Source organism: Coregonus lavaretus (genome assembly GCF_964263955.1).
Source record: "Coregonus lavaretus genome assembly, chromosome: 21".
Lineage (NCBI taxonomy): Eukaryota > Metazoa > Chordata > Actinopteri > Salmoniformes > Salmonidae > Coregonus > Coregonus lavaretus.
Genome location: NC_140008.1, coordinates 27,584,593 through 27,604,057, shown reverse-complemented (window position 1 = coordinate 27,604,057; position 19,465 = coordinate 27,584,593). Strand labels below are relative to the sequence as shown.

The 19,465-nt window shown below is 46.3% G+C and overlaps 2 protein-coding genes across 7 annotated transcripts in view; one reads left to right on the top strand and one right to left on the bottom strand.

The window, feature by feature from the left end:
• The window catches only part of usp24 (ubiquitin specific peptidase 24), a gene marked incomplete at its 5' end in the record, with an annotated part of 56,192 nt that extends 49,925 nt beyond the window's left edge, over window positions 1–6,267 (bottom strand). For all 4 annotated transcript variants that reach the window (XM_084185796.1, XM_084185797.1, XM_084185798.1 and 1 more), the window contains one exon: window positions 5,995–6,267. In XM_084185796.1, the coding sequence (XP_084041922.1) occupies window positions 5,995–6,267 (273 nt within the window). The remainder of the gene's footprint in view (window positions 1–5,994) is intronic.
• A 75-nt stretch (window positions 6,268–6,342) lies between these two features.
• Window positions 6,343–10,033, top strand: LOC311148813 (biogenesis of lysosome-related organelles complex 1 subunit 2-like). Of its 3 annotated transcripts, none has more exons than XM_084185800.1 (5): window positions 6,343–7,370; window positions 7,750–7,866; window positions 8,009–8,128; window positions 8,238–8,342; window positions 9,183–10,033. In XM_084185800.1, the coding sequence occupies exons 1-5, from the start codon at window positions 7,196–7,198 to the stop codon at window positions 9,212–9,214; spliced, it is 549 nt and encodes a 182-aa protein (XP_084041926.1). In that variant the 5' UTR covers window positions 6,343–7,195; the 3' UTR covers window positions 9,215–10,033. The 3 variants fall into 3 exon arrangements, with proteins under 3 accessions (XP_084041926.1, XP_084041928.1, XP_084041927.1); XM_084185802.1 differs by having other exon boundaries at window positions 6,413–6,472; XM_084185801.1 differs by having other exon boundaries at window positions 6,507–6,539.
• Window positions 10,034–19,465: the final 9,432 nt, after the last annotated feature.

Genomic DNA, 19,465 nt, shown 5'->3' with positions numbered 1-19,465 from the left:
TAGGGCTCAGGTTCTCAGAGAGAAAGAGAGAACGAGAGAATTAGAGAGAGCATACTTAAATTCACACAGGACACTGGATAAGACAGGAGAAGTACTCCAGGTATAACCAACTAACCCCAGCCCCCCGACACATAAACTACTGCAGCATAAATACTGGAGGCTGAGACAGGAGCGGTCCGGAGACACTGTGGCCCCATCCGAAGAAACCCCCGGACAGGGCCAAACAGGAAGGATATAACCCCACCCACTCCGCCAAAGCACAGCCCCCGCACCACTAGAGGGATATCCCCAACCACCAACTTACAATCCTGAGACAAGGCCGAGTATAGCCCACAGAGGTCTCCACCACAGCACAAACCAAGGGGGGGGGGGGGTCGCCAACCCAGACAGGAAGATCACGTCAGTAACTCAACCCACTCAATTGACGTACCCCTCCCAGGGACGGCATGAAAGAGCACCAGCAGGCCAGTGACTCAGCCCCTGCAACAGGGTTAGAGGCAGAGAACCCCAGTGGAGAGGGGAACCGGCCTGGCAGAGACAGCAAGGGCTGTTCGTTGCTCCAGCCTTTCCGTTCACCTTCACACTCCTGGGCCAGACTACACTCAATCATATGACCTACTGAAGAGATAAGTCTTCAGTAAAGACTTAAAGGTTGAGACCGAGTCTGCGTCTCTCACATGGGTAGGCAGACTGTTCCATAAAAATGGAGATCTATAGGAGAAAGCCCTGCCTCCCGCTGTTTGCTTAGAAATTCTAGGGACAATTAGGAGGCCTGCGTCTTGTGACCGTAGCGTACGTATTGGTATGTACGGCAGGACCAACTCGGAAAGATAGGTAGGAGCAAGCCCATGTAACGCTTTATAGGTTAACAGTAAAACCTTGAAATCAGCCCTTGCCTTAACAGGAAGCCAGTGTAGGGAAGCTAGCACTGGAGTAATATGATCAAATTTCTTGGTTCTAGTCAGGATTCTAGCAGCCGTATTTAGCACTAACTGAAGTTTATTTAGTGCTTTATCCGGGTAGCCGGAAAATAGAGCATTGCAGTAGTCTAATCTAGAAGTAACAAATGCATGGATTAATTTTTCTGCATCATTTTTGGACAGAAAATTTCTGATTTTTGCAATGTTACGTAGATGGAAAAAAGCTGTCCTTGAAACAGTCTTGATATGTTCGTCAAAAGAGAGATCAGGGTCAAGAGTAACGCCTAGGTCCTTCACAGTTTTATTTGAGACGACTTTACAACCATCAAGATGAATTGTCAGATTTAACAGAAGATCTCTTTGTTTCTTGGGACCTAGAACAAGCATCTCTGTTTTGTCCGAGTTTAAAAGTAAAAAGTTTTCAGCCATCCACTTCCTTATGTCTGAAACACAGGCTTCTAGCGAGGGCAATTTTGGGGCTTCACCATGCTTCATTGAAATGTACAGCTGTGTGTCATCCGCATAGCAGTGAAAGTTAACATTATGTTTTCGAATAACATCCCCAAGAGGTAAAATATATAGTGAAAACAATAGTGGTCCTAAAACGGAACCTTGAGGAACACCGAAATGTACAGTTGATTTGTCGGAGGACAGACCATTCACAGAGACAAACTGATATCTTTCCGACAGGTAGGATCTAAACCAGGCCAGAACTTGTCCGTGTAGACCAATTTGGGTTTCCAGTCTCTCCAAAAGAATGTGGTGATCGATGGTGTCAAAGGCAGCACTAAGGTCTAGTAGCACGAGGACAGATGCAGAGCCTCGGTCTGACGCCATTAAAAGGTCATTTACCACCTTCACAAGTGCAGTCTCAGTGCTATGATGGGGTCTAAAACCAGACTGAAGCATTTCGTATACATTGTTTGTCTTCAGAAAGGCAGTGAGTTGCTGCGCAACAGCTTTTTCTAAAATTTTTGAGAGGAATGGAAGATTCGATATTGGCCGATAGTTTTTTATATTTTCCGGGTCAAGGTTTGGCTTTTTCAAGAGAGGCTTTATCACTGCCACTTTTAGTGAGTTTGGTACACATCCGGTGGATAGAGAGCTGTTTATTATGTTCAACATAGGAGGGCCAAGCACAGGAAGCAGCTCCTTCAGCAGTTTAGTAGGAATAGGATCCAGTATGCAGCTTGAAGGTTTAGAGGCCATGATTATTTTCATCATTGTGTCAAGAGATATAGTACTAAAACACTTAAGTGTCTCTCCCGATCCCAGGCCCTCGCAGAGCTGTGCAGATCCAGGACAGCTAAGCCCTGGAGGAATACGCAGATTCAAAGAGGAGTCCGTAATTTGCTTTCTAATGGTCATGATCTTTTCCTCAAAGAAGTTCATGAATTTATCACTGCTGAAGTGAAAACCATCCTCTCTTGGGGAATGCTGCTTTTTAGTTAGCTTTGCAACAGTATCAAAAAGAAATTTTGGATTGTTCTTATTTTCCTCGATTAATTTGGAAAAGTAGGATGATCGAGCAGCAGTGAGGGCTCTTCGGTACTGCACGGTACTGTCTTTCCAAGCTAGTCGGAAGACTTCCAGTTTGGTGTGGCGCCATTTCCGTTCCAATTTCCTGGAAGCTTGCTTCAAAGCTCGGGTATTTTCTGTATACCAGGGAGCTAGTTTCTTATGACAAATGTTTTTCGTTTTTAGGGGTGCAACTGCATCTAGGGTATTGTGCAAGGTTAAATTTAGTTCCTCAGTTAAGTGGTTAACTGATTTTTGTCCTCTGACGTCCTTGGGTAGGCAGAAGGGGTCTGGAAGGGCATCAATGAATTTTTGTGTTGTCTGAGAATTTATAGCACGACTTTTGATGCTCCTTGGTTGGGGTCTGAGCAGATTATTTGTTGCGATTGCAAACGTAATAAAATGGTGGTCCGATAGTCCAGGATTTTGTGGAAAAACATTAAGATCTACAACATTTATTCCATGGGACAAAACTAGGTCCAGAGTATGACTGTGGCAGTGAGTAGGTCCAGAGACATGTTGGACAAAACCCACTGAGTCGATAATGGCTCCGAAGGACTTTTGGAGTGGGTCTGTGGACTTCTCCATGTGAATATTAAAATCACCAAAAATTAGAATATGATCTGCTATGACTACAAGGTCTGATAGGAATTCAGGAAACTCAGAGAGGAACGCTGTATATGGCCCAGGAGGCCTGTAAACAGTAGCTATAAAAAGTGATTGAGTAGGCTGCATAGATTTCATGACTAGAAGCTCGAAAGATGAAAACGTCATTTTTTTTTTTGTAAATTGAAATTTGCTATCGTAAATGTTAGCAACACCTCCGCCTTTGCGGGATGCACGGGGAATATGGTCACTAGTGTAACCAGGAGGTGAGGCCTCATTTAACACAGCAAATTCATCAGGCTTAAGCCATGTTTCAGTCAGGCCAATCACATCAAGATTATGATCAGTGATTAGTTCATTGACTATGACTGCCTTTGAAGTGAGGGATCTAACATTAAGTAACCCTATTTTGAGATGTGAGGTATCACGATCTCTTTCAATAATGGCAGGAATGGAGGAGGTCTTTATCCTAATAAGATTGCTAGGGTGGACACCACCATGTTTAGTTTTGCCCAACCTAGGTCGAGGCACAGACACAGTCTCAATGGGTATGGCTGAGCTGACTACACTGACTATACTATTGGCAGACTCCACTAAGCTGGCAGGTTGGCTAACAGCCTGCTGCCTGGCCTGCACCCTATTTCACTGTGGGGCTAAAGGAGTTAGAGCCCTATCTATGTTGGTAGATAAGAGGAGAGCACCCCTCCAGCTAGGATGGAGTCCGTCACTCCTCAGCAGGTCAGGCTTGATCCTGTTTGTGGGTGAGTCCCAGAAAGAGGGCCAATTATCCACAAATGTTATCTTTTGGGAGGGGCAGAAAACAGTTTTCAACCAGCGATTAAGTGCTGAGACTCTGCTGTAGAGCTCGTCACTTCCCCTAACTGGGAGGGGGCCAGAGACAATTACTCGATGCCGACACATCTTTCTAGCTGATTTACACGCTGAAGCTATGTTGCACTTGGTGACCTCTGACTGTTTCATCCTAACATCGTTGGTGCCGACGTGGATAACAATATCTCTATACTCTCTACACTCGCCAGTTTTAGCTTTAGCCAGCACCATCTTTAGATTAGCCTTAACGTCGGTAGCCCTGCCCCCTGGTAAACAGTGTATGATCGCTGGGTGATTCGTTTTAAGTCTAATACTGCGGGTAATGGAGTCGCCAATGACTAGGGTTTTCAATTTGTCAGAGCTAATGGTGGGAGCCTTCGGCGTCTCAGACCCCGTAACGGGAGGAGTAGAGACTAGAGAAGACTCAGACTCAGACTCCGACTCGCTACATAATGGGGAAAACCGGTTGAAGGTTTCTGTCGGCTGAATGAGCGACACCGGTTGAGCATTCCAACAGTATTTCCCTCCAGAAGCCATGAGAAAGTTGTCCGGCTGCAGGGACTGTGCGGGGGGAGTTATACTAACGTTACTGTCTGTACTTACTGGTGGCACAGACGCTGTTTCTTCCTTTCCTACACTGATAATACTCTTGCCTAACGATTGCGTCTGAAGCTGGGCTTGTAGCACAGCTATTCTCGCCGTAAGGCGAGAATTCTCCTGTATATTATGAGTACAGCGACTGCAATTAAAAGACATCATGTTAATGTTACTACTTAGCTTCGGCTGTTGAAGATGTTGATGAGCCATGTCCAGATAAAGCGTCCGGAGTGAAAAAGTTGAATAAGGGAAAAAAAGTTGCGATGGAAAAACGGAAAATAACGTAAAGTTGGCAGCTAAAACGCACAGGAAAATGACTCTTCTGTCTCGGGATAAACGTCCGGGGTGAAAAAGTTTAACGAAAAAAGATGAGTGAGGACAAAACTAAAAAGTTGGTAAATTTGTTGAACACAGAGATTGATTAAACGTTTATTAAAAGTAAAACGTGAATAGTTTGGCAGGTAGCCAAGTAGCAACAAACAGCAGAGCAGCACGGAGACAATGCGGAAGCGAGACGGCTAGCTAAATTTTTACATTTTAGTCATTTAACAGACGCTCTTATACAGAGCCCATACATGAGCAATTAGGGTTAAGTGCCTTGCACAAAGACACATCGACGGATTATTCACGTAGTGGGCTCAGGGATTCCAACCAGTGACCTTTCGGTTACTGGCCCAACGCTCTTAACAGCTAGGCTACATGTCGCCTAATAACTAGCTCCATTACATTTACATTTCAGTCATTTAGCAGACGCTCTTATCCAGAGCGACTTACAGTTAGTAAATGCATACATGTTTTTTTTTTTTTCTCTCCATACTGGTCCCCCGTGGGAAACGAACCCACATCCCTGCCGGCCAAACCCTCCCCTACCTTGGACGACCAATTGTGCGCCGCCCATGGGTCTCCCAGTCGCTGCCGGCTGCGACAGAGCCTGGACTCGAACCAGGATCTCTAGTGGCATTACATTATGCTAAACTGCATACAGATGTGCATTTTCCCCAAGAGAATGAATGCGAAGATCTTAATCTCACCACATTCACTCTGCAAACCTTCATTAATAACTATTGCAAAACACTAGCTAGTTGGTTAGCAACTTTGCCCATGTAGTAGAGATTCGCGCATTCCCCATCCCCTCCCCCAAGCGCTGGGCTAGCTAACTAACTAGCTAGCTAGGTAACGTTATCTAGCAACAACTACATTCTGATGTTGGCTAGTGTGCACCCAATTTCAATACTGATCATGAAAGTAGCTACTGTATTTGCAACTCAACTAGCCGGGGTGTCGAATTTATACCCCGAGATTGAGCTAGCTAACTGTAAATTGAGTTATACACGCCGTAGGTTTTCCCTCTCTATTTTGACAGCCAGGCATGAGCGCAGCCCGCTATGGAATATTGTTGGGCGAGCCTGGTCTGCCTACTAGCCATCATCGCTAGATTTGATGGCGCTAACGACGTTAGCTAGTTTGGTGTTCTAGTTTACGAAGCCAACGAACTAACGTTGCCATCCTTCTTCACCCTTACCTCGCTCTCCACCACATCGTGGTAGGCGGGAGGTGGGTCGAACCCTCCAGTCCCAGTCCGCCCGCTGGACTCCCCGTCTCCACTCGGGCCTGGGGTAGGGCCACTCTCCATCGGCTCATATCCATACCCAAGACCGGGGCTTTCGTTGGTCAGGAGCGCCACAGCCTCGTTGATGTCGTTCTTCGCCAGGCGTAGCGCCTTGCGTATCGCCACTGCATCTGGGAAACCCATGCAGAGGAGAGTCGTCATATGTTGCTCCTCTTCTGTCTCCATGGTTAGGTTTGGTGTCTCAGGCTAGCTAGAAACGGGGTGTAAAACAGCACAGCCCTGTAGCGGTGCACGGCGCCATGTTTACAATCACGCAGGCTGTCACGATGGTTCACTGGACACTTCGTGCGTAGAACGTCAGCACCATGACCCACCCATATGAACCGAAGAGAGGACTAAGGATTTTTTTATTTCACCTTTATTTAACCAGGTAAGCCAGTTGAGAACAAGTTCTCATTTACAACTGCGACCTGGCCAAGACAAAGCAAAGCAGTGCGGTAAAAACAACAACAACACAGAGTTACATATGGAATGAACAAAACGTACAGTCAATAACACAATAGAAAATCTATATACAGTGTGTGCAAATGTAGTAAGTTATGGAGGTAAGGCATTAACCCAAAACATCTAACATTAGGTTGACTTCATCATTAATGATTAGTTAGCTCTGCAAACACCTGTCAAACTAACATGATGTTTCACACTGATTCTAAGTGTTCATAATGCAACATGACTACAGGCAAAACAGCATGGACAGCTCGAGCTCTCGCTACACTCGAACACTGACAAAACAATAGAAATATAAAACGATCAATCAATATGAATAGGAACACTACAAATGAATCGTGATATTATTGTTTATGTGATGATGGTGACACAACCACAGGACGTAGCACGCAACTGTCAAGGAAAAGGGTGTAGCTTAGTGGGTAAGAGCGTTGTGCAAGTAACCGAAAGGTCGCTGGTTCTAATCCCCGAGCCGACCAGGTGAAAAATATGCCCTTAAGCAAGGCACTTAACCTTAATTGCTCCTGTAAGTCACTCTGGGAAAGAGCGTCTGTTCAATGACGTAAATGTAAAATGTGTGGCTCGAAGACGGGGAATATTAAATGTCACGTGAAGCTCTCCATCATGTGACTGGCGGAAAGGCAAAATGGCGGCCACGGGAAAGGAGGCTGCTGCGATGGACAGCATCTCCAGAGTACCCCCGGCCCATCCCACCGTCCTCAGCCTGGGAGGGAGCTCCGAACCCCAGGGAGAGCCTGGCGAGACTGCTGCTGAGGACCAGGTTGTGCCCGCGGCGCCCAAGAAGCCCACCACCAGCAGCAGTGAGTGGTGCTTGCTAGCTTCCAATTCCAGCTAACGAATGAAGATGTCCTGGCTGCAAATTGATGCGCTGTTTTAGTTATTGAGAGGAAGAAGATGAACAATTTGTTTGTTGTTTACTCCGTGTCCATCTTCTGATATGAGACTGGTGTTAGTACCTTAAGGGCCTTTTGGGGACCCTAAGTGAGATTTGGTTCGTACCTTGTTACAATAGATTACATTAGAATGCAGTAGCTAAGCCTACTATCACAACATCATGCCAAGGGACTGGCAAATTGGTCCTTCATCTGAGGGAGGGGCCAGCAACATCCTCTAGAGTAGGGATGATGGGATGTTTCTACAACAAAATGTAAATGGTGTGTATCTCTGCTGTGTGTGTAGGTGACGGTGGGGTGGAGACTGCAGAGGAGGCCGTAGAGCCAGCAGAGTCGGACATCAATGAGCTCTGTACAGACATGTTCGATAAGATGGCTGTCTTCCTACAAGGAGAACTCACAGGTCTGCCTGTCTATCTGTCTGACTTCCTGCATGTCAGACTCCCCTGCCTGTCTCTGACTGTCTTCTATCTCTGTCTCTCCCTTTACACTGTCCTATACAGTTGCATACAGTCTCATGCTCCCCCATTTCCCTCTTCTCCCAGGCACCTGTGAGGACTACCGTCTGCTGGAGAACATGAACAAGCTGACCAGTCTGAAGTACATGGAGATGAAAGACATCAGCATTAACATCAGCAGGAACCTGCAGGACCTCAACCACAAGTGTATGTTTATTAGCCCTTCAAACGTGAAGGGGACGCTTGCGACCCTTTCTGAAAATGAAGTCTAACCTTAATTTAGCTGAAAAATATATTGTTTTATTGTGTGTTACAGACGCCAGCCTCCAGCCCTATCTAGACCAAATAAACCAGATTGAAGAACAAGTGTCGTCTCTGGAGCAGGCTGCTTATAAACTGGACACCTACTCCAAAAAGCTTGGTAAGACAGACACACACACACAGAGTAACATGCCTGTGGAGACACAGACCATAGCTTCATATTGCAGGTCTAGATTTAGGCTGTAAGTGGAGAAGAGCCTACTGAGTTCCAGTGTGTAACCTTAACCCTCACCAGACTGACTGGGGGAGAGAAGCGGTAGATATAAATAAATATATGTTAGCTCGGTCACTGGCTTCTCTATTAGAATCTGCTAGCAGTCTCTATGGCAAATGTGCTAAGAATAGCCGTTCTGCAGTGTTCAGCTCAACATTAAAGCCCCCATGCAGTCTTTTAAATTTTATTTTCAAATAATCACTGTATGTCTAATAAAAGTTATTTCAACAATAACTCCTAAATATATTTGTATCATTTATTTTCCTGATCATCTTTTGGCCATTGAAATGCTCAGTCTGATCATGTGGGCGTTAGGAAAGAAATGTGAAGATATTTACATAGCCCTGATTGGCTGATAGATGGTCTAGAGCCCACCCCCTTACCCAGATGAACGGTTATTGGTCTTTTATAATCAGATCAGATTGTGACGTCATGATTGGGGCCAAAATCTCCATCCCACCTGAACAGGCTGTGTTATTTTGACCTCATAGTGTCATATAAAAAATTTACTGGCCCTTTAATGTTAGGGCTTTTATTTGGAACAGCCTGAGGGTGTCCTCTGCTGTTTAACTTCACCTCTACACCCTGAGCTCCAACAGCAGAGAGCGCTAGCACACTGTCCCAAATCAACAGCAAAAAATTCACTTCCCTTGGACACAAGTGTGTGAGACTGACTGACTGTGTGGAGGAAGGTGAGCGAGTTAATCTCTGTCTGTCTCTCTGCAGAGGCCAAGTTCAAGAAACTGGAGAAGCGATGAGGAGGAGTAAATATGGAAGAAGAATATAAGGAAAGGAGGAAGAGGGGTTGATTGAGGAGGCCTGAGGGGTACTGGTCCTCCTTCTCCCTGTCTGTAGACCAACCCTAACCCATTTGATTTGAGGAAGCAAGACCCACATCTTTACAACATCAGCCTGATATAGAGAGGTATGAGGTAGCCTGGGGTTGGTTGGAGGGATATCCCAGATGTTAGACCTAGAATTATCATTTTGGTTGGATCATTAAAGTTGCATGTAGATGGGGCTTTGGGTAGTTTATTGAGTCCTTATTCCTGTTAGCAGCGTTCCAGGCCGCTCTGTGTCGTCCTGTCACAATTGTAATTTACTTCCTGGATTTAGTGAATTTATCCTGAATTGACCCCTACCCTGGTGCACACTACCCTAGAATCACCAACCTCCTAACCTTGAAGTTACACAGCTAAGAAGATGAGGACAACCAAATTAAGGCCCCCTGTAGCTCAGTTGGTAGAGCATGGCGTTTGCAACGCCAGGATTGTGGGTTCGATTCCCACGGGGGACCAGTATGAAAATGTATGCACTCACTAACTAAGTCGCTCTGGATAAGAGCGTCTGCTAAATGACTAAAATGTAAATGTGAATTCACTTTTCTACTGATGGACTTTAGCTTCTTTAAAGATTTTCTTCTGCTGGCATCATGAACTGAATTCAAACCTTTTATAATACTTTTCTGCTTGTGTATACTAATGTCCCTTAAAAGCATTGCCATACATGTTTGATTGCATCATGTGTAAAATGTATCTTCTAAAAACATTAACTTTGAACTGAAAATACATTTGTGAAGGAAACTGATGTGTTGTCATTTGGCCAGCAGATGGCAGCGGTACTCCATGTTCATACTGCAGTGCAGACTGTGCGTGAGAGACTGGGGTGTGATCTCCCAGAGGACATTGTTGATTCACATTTCTGAAACATTCTCCCAAGCCCCGGACCCCAACCAACCACACACACAGACCCCCTCTGCACCCTAACTCACCACAGACCCCCTCATATCCAGAGCAACTTACTGGAGCAATTAGGGTTAATTGCCTTGCTCAAGGGCACATTGACAGATTTTTCACCTAGTCATCTTGGGGATTCGAACCAGTGACCTTTTGGTTACTGGCCCAATGCTTTCTATAGTCCATTTCTCCCTCTGTCTTTCTCCCCTTCCCTTTTCTCCCTCTATTGTCCTGGAGCAGAGCAAATCTGATCCCATTGCCAGGGGCAACAGATTATCAGAGCGGATACGGCCTCCTGCACTGCTCTCCTGTGTGTATGTGAGTGGCTGCATGAGGGTTGTGAGTGTGTGTGTGTGTTTGTAGGGGCTTAATCTAAAGCAGGTCTCTGTCATTAGGCCAGTGAAGGCCCAGCTCATTATTCATACTGTAACATTATTTACTTCTCTTCCTCTCTCTCTCTCTTTCTCTCCCCTAGTCGATAAATGCTTCAACATTGTGTTTTCTCTTGTTGCTACAACTTACATTCTTCAGGGGTACAATATATGACCAACTTGGTTTGAACTCAGGTTGTCTGCGGGCCACAGGATGGTCAACCCGCTGAGACAGCATCATGGGTGTAACGCTGTGTATGCGGGGTTAAATCCGATACGTAGGGGAACGGGAAAAGGGAGGGAGAATTAAATGAGGCGCTTTCCCCCTTCATCCAACTCTTTATCGCTCAGGAAAGAGACTTCTTTTGTTATTTTTTAATTTAGTACCTTTACCCCTTTTTCTCCCCAATTTCATGATATCCAATTGGTAGTTACTGTCTTGTCCCATCGCTGCAACTCCCGTACGGACTTGGGAGAGGCAAAGGTCGAGAGCCATGTGTCCTCTGAAACATGACCCCGCCAAACCACACTGCTTCTTGACACACTGCTCTCTTAACCCGGAAGCCAGCTGCACCAATGTGTCAGAGGAAACACCGTAGAACTGGCGACCGAAGTCAGCTTGCCGGCGCCCGACCCGCCACAAGGAGTTGCTAGAGCGCGATGGGACCAGGACATCCCGGGCCGGTCAAACGCCGCCTCTTGGGTCTCCCGGTCACGGCCGGCTGTGACACAGCCTGGGATCAAACCCGGGTCTGTAGTGACGCCTCAAGCACTGCGCTGCAGTGCCTTAGACCGCTGCGCCACTCGGGATGCCAAAAAGTCTTATTTAAAGGGAGGTGTGATCGAAGCCTGCTACAGTCTATCAGGAGGCTCCCTGAGGACGTCCCTTCAAGTGCCCATACAGTTTACGCTGATATTATATGAATCTGTGCACCCACTGAAAGACGGACACCGAGCCTGAAAATCACACACTCTAGATCAGTGGTTTTCCCACCTCTCCTCAGGGACCCCAAGACGTTTCACAATTTTGTTGTAGCCCTAAACCAGCTCACCTGATTCACCTATTCTCAAGCGCTTGATGATTAGTTGACAAGTTCATCAGGTGTGTTAGCTGTGGAGAAGTTAAAATACATGGAACGGATGGGGGTCCCTGAGGAGAGGTTTGAAAACCCCTGCTCTAGATGGATAGAAAGATGGATAGAAGGGACAATAGCCAGTATTGGCACATAAACATATTATGCATACACACAGACTGTTCTGACTGGTACTGACCACAGAAGTCCTTGAGAAAGTCCTTGAGAAATATGATTGAGAAATATCAAACATCAATCAAGAGGGCCAATTACAATAGCAGGGCAGGATGCCACACCACACTGTTGGGTAAGTGAGGGGTTCTGGAAAGGCTCAGTTGTTTTCATGAAGTGTGCATGCGCTTGTGTTTTTCAATTTTCTGCTTTGATATGTGGTACGTCTTTGTTCTCAGTATCATGTCTAACTGGTACCAGGTCACACACACTGCAGGTCCAACGATTTCCCAGACCTACAGGCACCCGAGTCCCTCTGGGGGAGACTGATGAGGGGTCAGAGGAACGACAATGTCTCTTATTCATCTCACACCATGTGTATGTGTGAAACTACACTAAACAAAAATATAAATGCAACAATTTCAATGATTTTACTGAGTGACAGTTCATTAAGGAAATCAGTCAATTGGAATAAATTCATTAGGCCCTAATCTATGGATTTCACATGGCTGGGCAGGGGTGCAGCCATGAGTGGGCCCACCCACTGGGAAGCTGGGCACAGCCATGGGTGAGCCTGGGAGGGCAATCAGAATTAGTTTTTCCCTACAAAAGGGGTTTATTACAGACAGAATACTCCTCAGTTGCATCAGCTGTCCGGGTGGCTGGTCTCAGACGATCCCGTAGGTGAAGAAGCCGGATGTGGAGGTCCTGGGCTGGCATGGTTACACGTGGTCTGCAGTTGTGAGGCCGGTTGGACGAACTGCCAAATTCTCTAAAATGACATCAGAGGCGGCTCATGGTAGACATATTAACATTTAATTATCTGGCAACAGCTCTGTGGGACATTCCTGCAGTCAGCATGCCAATTGCACACTCCCTCATCTTGAGACATCTGTGGCATTATATTGTGTGACAAAACTGCAAATTTTAGTGGCCTTTATTGTCACCAGCACAAGGTGCACCTGTGTAATGATCAGGCTGTTTAATCAGCTTCTTCATATGCCACACCTGTCAGGTGGATGGCTTATCTTGGCAAAGGAGAAATTCTCACCAACAGGGATGTAAACAAATTAGTGCACAAAAATTGAGAGAAATACTATTTTTGTGCAATTGGAAAATTTCTGGGATCTTATATTTCAGCTCATGAAACATGGGACCAACTAATTACATGTTGTGTTTATAGTTTTGTTCAGTATAAATACCCCCAAACACTGTGTCACGCCTAGAGATCAACAAACCGCAACATAACTACTGAACACCACTAACTTCAGAGTAAACGGCATAGGGCCTTGCTTGGCCTGCAGAACCTTCTAGAGTTTCTGTCCAGATAGAGTGCTGGTCAGTCAGTGGTCACGTCATTGTTGTGGTTAACACGTCATATGGGTGACGGAGAGAGATGGAGCACATCTTTGTTAACAAGTCACTCATTTCCTGTCTGAGAGAAGAAAAATGTCTGAGTAGTTTGGCATTAGATCATAGTTTAGAGTTGGTGTGGTTGTCATAATGACGCCATTTTCTGGTCGTAAATATGTTTTCTGGTTGAGAAGATGGCATAACTAGACCATCTCTGTTACAACCAGGTAAATGCATATTTTTCAATGGCGAAATCAAGACGTCATAGAAAATACTTCATATTTTGGTTGCAATCTGGTCAAATAATCAGATTACAACCAGATAGATATGTTAATTAAATGTAATACAACCTGACTATGAAGTCATAAACCAACCAGTTTTGCCCGCTGGGCTGTTATCTCTGCTAGGTAGGGGGAAATACTTCTCCCTACCTGCAGGCCACAGCCGGGTATGTGTGTACATGCGCACCACAATCTCCAAAGTGTGTGTATACCACTCTGCTTCTGATTGATGGCATGGGCCCCCAGCTTCAGAGATATTTACACACAATAAATAGAGCAGATCTAACCTGGTCCAGATGCCTGCTGTGTGTGTCCTCCACTAGCCCAGACCCCTGCTCTACTCATGTCACAGCCCTCCTCCAGGCTGGATGGCATTACCAGCAACTACATCCATGTGGTTCACGTTGTGTCTGTGATAGATAAGTGATGTGTGTTTATGTGTGCCACAAAAACATCCACCTCCATGGGGTGACTCCTGTTTAGGAACCCAAGTTTTGTGTGTGTGGTTGGGGATGGGGGGGAACTAACTCCATGCATCCTCTCTCTGGCCCTGACCCCACCGCATGGCAGCTTCATTCAGAAACAAACAGGTTGAGATAGCGTTACGTAATATCAGCTACAGGACCGTTTTGTCTCAGCAGCTATAAAAATGCACACTATGGGCTCTATTTTCGGCTTGCGATAAGGCGGCGCTAATGTCAAACGCACGTTAGTTTGCAATTTCGTCATTGTAAAAACTGGTGCAATGGCGTTTTCCAGCCCTAATGCCAGGTTGGGCAATTTACCTGTCTTATATCTGACGCGTGCACTCAGATGGGCAGGGCGGAGATATTTGAGTGTGTCCTTAACATGATCCAATGTGCTAATTTCAGGCAGCGCTGATAGGGATATTTAAGACCAACCAAAAGCTGGTTTTAGCAGTAATGCAGTTGGTTATGGCATGTATTTTGACAGCGGAAACGCAGCCTATCCAGCCGTGACACACAGTGCCCATATGACATGGAACAAGAGTAGCCTAATGTGGTTTTGGTGCCTGTATACTTCGTATTTAGAAACATTAAAAAACAGTTTTTTACAATTTGATTTGATTAAAAACCAAGCATAGCCTCCCCTCCTCTCAATTAAGGCGTAAAACCCCATCCATGATGTAGGCAATTGTGATGAGGTGTGAATGACAGAGTCAGGCGCAGGAGGTAAAACACTGAAATCAAGAGTTTATTCAGTGTACAATAATGTAGCGCATATAGCGACAGAACGAAACTAGCACAAGGGAAAATCAACCTTGGCTGCATACAAGTAAAGAGTAATTCAACCGAGCTACTCACTCTCACAACGAACAATCACTCACAAAGGACAAGGGGGCAGAGGGAACACTTATACACAGACTAATGAGGGAATGAGTACCAGGTGTGTGTAATTGACAAGACAAGACAAATGGAGCGGTAGTGGCTAGTAAGCCGGTGACGATGAACGCCGAAACCTGCCCGAGCAAGGAGGAGGGGCAGCCTCGGCTGAATTCGTGACAGTACCCCCCCCCCCCCCCCCCCCCTTGACGCGCAGCTCCAGCAGCGCGCCAACAACGGCCTCGTGGACGGCCAGGAGGACGCGGAGCAGGGCGAGTCGGATGGCAACGATGGAGGTCCCTCAGCAGAGAGGGATCGAGGATATCCCTCACCGGGACCCAGCACTGTTCCTCCGGACCGTATCCTTCCCACTCCACGAGGTACTGAAGGCCCCCCACCCGGCGCCTCGAATCCAGGATGGACCGGACAGAGTACGCCGGCGCCTCCTCGATGTCCAAAGGAGGTGGAGGGACCTCCCGCACCTCAGACTCCTGGAGCGGACCAGCCACCACCGGCCTGAAGAGAGACACATGAAACGAGGTGTTAATACGGTAAACGGGGGGAGTAATAACCTATATGTGACCTCGTTGATTCTCCTCAGGACTTTGAACGGCCCTACAAACCGCGGGCTCAGCTTCCGGCAGGGCAGGCGGAGGGGCAGATTCCGGGTCGAGAGCCAGACGGGGGCCTCACTGCGGTGATGGTCAGCGTTGGCCTTCTGATGACGCACGGCGCGTTGGAGGTGAACATGGGCAGTGTTCCACGTCTCCTCCGCGCGCCGAAACTAGTCATCCACCGCAGGAGCTTCGGTCTGGCTCTGGTGCCACGGTGCCAGAACCGGTTGATAACCTAAAACACACTGAAATGGCGTTAGGTTCGTAGAGGAGTGGCGGAGAGAGTTCTGGGCATATTCTGCCCATGGCAGGAACACCGGCCACTCCCCCGGCCGGTCCTGGCAATAGGACCTCAGGAACCTACCCACATCCTGATTAACCCATTCCACCTGCCCATTACTCTCAGGGTGGAACCCAGAGGTCAGGCTGACCGAGACTCCCAGACGTTCCATGAACGCCTTCCAGACTTTTGACGTGAACTGGGGACCTCGGTCAGACACTATATCCTCTGGTACCCCGTAGTGCCAGAAGACGTGTGTAAACAGGGCCTCCGCAGTTTGCAGAGCCATGGGGAGACCGCTTCGAAAAGCGGTCCACAACGACCAGGATGGTGGTGTTCCCTTGAGAGAGAGGGACATCAGTTTAAAAAATCAACACTCAAATGAGGCCATGGTCATTGTGGAACTGGTAAAGGTTTTAACTTACCCGCTGGGAGGTGCCTAGGTGCCTTACTCTTGGCGCACACTGAGCAGGAGGAAACATACACCCTCACGTCCTTAGCCAAGGTAGGCCACCAGTACTTTTCGGTCAGGCAGCGTACTGTACGACCGATACCTGGGTGACCAGAGGAGGGTGACGTGTGTGCCCAGTAGATCAGACGATCACGGATAAGCACAGGCACGTACTGCAGCCCAGCTGGACACTGCGGTGGAGATGGATCTGTGCGTAATGCCTGTGCTATATTTACATTTACATTTACCACACCTGTGGTAGAAATGCGGTATCCGAGGAAGGAGACTGACTGCTGTAATAACATACACTTTTCTGCCTTAGCATAAAGGTCATTTTCCAACAGTCGGCCAGGACTTTGCAAACCAGGGACACATGCTCGGCGCGCGTAGCGGAATATACCAAGATGTCGTCGATGTAGACCACTACACCGCGACCAAGCATGTCCCGAAACACCTCGTTCACAAAGGACTGGAAGACTGAGGGAGCATTCATCAAACCATAGGGCATCACCAGGTATTCATAATGCCCCGTGGTTGTGCTGAATGCTCCCTCAGTGTTCCAGTCCTTTGTGAATGAGGTGTTTCGGGACATGCTTGGTCACGGTGTAGTCCTCCAACACGGCTCCTCCTTCTCTCCAAACCGCGTTGGCCCACTCCAGGGCTTTCCCCGAGAGGCAGGAAATGAGGACGGACACCTGCCCTCGATCTGATGGCGCCATCGAACGCCCGAGGTCGGGATATCTGGATCCCTCCGGGTGCTGTGATGTAGGTGGCTGGATCCGGTTGGCCAGCTGGTCTCGACAGATTGGTTCCTCTTCTCTCCAGGCGTTGGACGACCTGAAGAACCCGATCCATCGCTTCCCCCAAGCTGGCCAGCATCGTGGAATGCTCCTGGACACTTGCCACGATTCCAGGTGTGCGCTCTTCTCCCGCTGACTCCATAGCGGGTGAGTGATTCTGTGATGAGGTGTGAATGACAGAGTCAGGCGCAGGAGGTAAAACACTGAAATCAAGAGTTTATTCAGTGTACAATAATGTAGTGCATATAGCGACAGAACGAAACTAGCACAAGGGAAAATCAACCTTGGCTGCATACAAGTAAAAAGTAATTCAACCGAGCTACTCACTCTCACAACGAACAGTCACTAACAAAGGGGCAGAGGGAATGCTTATACACAGACTAATGAGGGAATGAGTACCAGGTGTGTGTGAAAGACAAGACAAATGGAGTGATGATAAATGGAGCGGTAGTGGCTAGTAAGCCAGTGACGACGAATGCCGAAATCTGCCCGAGCAAGGAGGAGGGGCAGCCTCGGCTGAATTCGTAACAGCAATGTGTTCATAACCATCATGAAACGAGAGATAAGAACCTCGGTGAATACTGGTGAACCTCGTATTTAGAAGGTCTGTAACCTGTAAAAATTGCTTGTTTTCCGTTTAATTGTATTACAACCAAACTTAGAATGATTCACCTTCCTGGTTTTATGGTGATAACGTCCGTGGCGAGTCCAATGCAAATTCTGGGAACTGATCTGTAAAATGGCTCCGATTATGTTCATAAAACATATCCCTAATTTGGGAGCAGTATAACGGTGAGTGGACATTCTCCCTTTCTATGTATTTTTGGATCTTTGTCCAGCAACTGTGAAAACTTTGGATGTGTATAAAACCCTCCATGGTCTGCTTTGTTGTATTATTATATGCCCACTGGGAAAATGATGGTGCCTGTAAGTGTGACATCGCCTATTTAAAACCAGTTGTTGTTTAGAATTTGATTATAATTATTCTCGCTTTTTAGGCCTTATCAATAATTAATGTAATCTTGCTTATTGACAATGTTTGGCATGTCCATGCTCAGCCATAATGCAATTTACAGTAGGCCTAGCCCCTATATCAGTGTGAATGCTATTGAAGCCATGCAATTAATTAGAACAATGTGGACTACAAATGGGTTAAAGATAACATATTTAGCAAAGATAGGTCTACATTTTGTACATCTGTAAGCCATTTAACAATCTATAACGGACTAACATTGGAATTGGAGTTGATTCCGAGGCAAAGCATAAAAGACCGTAAATACACAGCTTGAAGCAACCACATATTTCGCCATGGAGCACATTCTGATTGGCCAGTGAGGGGGCAAGCCTCTACACACACACACACCTTGTTTATTCACCAGCCCTTTTGCGACAATGCTAGCAAGTGCGCCGATAATTGTGATAGTGAAAATACGATGATCATCCAGGTGCTTTTTGGCAAACTTTAGTCAACTTTTTGGACGAGATGGGTCCCATTATGCCTGGCGAAAACCAAACACTGCATTCCACAGTAAGAACATCATACCAAAGGTCAAGAATGGTGGTGGTGGTGTGATGGTTTGGGGATGCTTTGCTGCCTCAGGACCTGGACGACTTGCCTTAATAGAAGGAACCATGAATTCTGCTCTGTATCAGAGAATTCTACAGGAGAATGTCAGACTATCCGTCTGTGAGCTGAAGCTGAAGCGCAGCTGGGTCATGCAGCAAGACAATGATCCAAAACACACAATCAAGTCTACATGAAAATTGCTAAAAAGCAACAAATTTGAAGTTTTGGAATGGGCTAGTCAAAGTCCAGACCTAATCCCAATTGAGATGTTGTGGCAGGACTTGAAATGAGCAGTTTGTGCTTGAAAACCCACACGTCACTGAGTTAAAGCAGTTCTGCATGGAAGAGTGGGCCAAAATTCCTCCACAGCGACGTGAGAGACTGATCAACAACTACAGGTCAATGCAGCTAAAGGTGGCACAACCAGTTATTGAGTGTAAGGGGGCAATTACTTTTTCACACATGGGAATTGGGTGTTGCATAACTTTGTTTATGAAATAAATATGTAATTGTTGTGTTATTTGTTCACTTTTGTTCCCTTTATCTATCTAATATTAGGTTTTGGTCTGATAACATTCAGTATCACAAATATGCAAAAGTAGAGAAAACTAGAAAGGGGGCAAATATGTATGTATGTATGTATGTGTGTGTATGTATGTATGTATGTATGTATGTATGTATGTATGTATGTATGTATATATATATGTGTGTGTGTGTGTGTGTGTGTGTGTGTGTGTGTGTGTGTGTGTATGTGTATATATATATATATATATATAATTGCAACATGCAACAATTGCAAATATATTACTTAGTTACAGTTCATATAAGGAAATCATTCAATTAAAATAAATAGATTAGGCCCTAATCTATGGAATTCACATCACTGGGAATACAGATATGCATACCTTAAAAAAAAAAAGTAGGGGCCACCATTTGCCTCATGCAGCACGACACATCTCCTTCGCATAG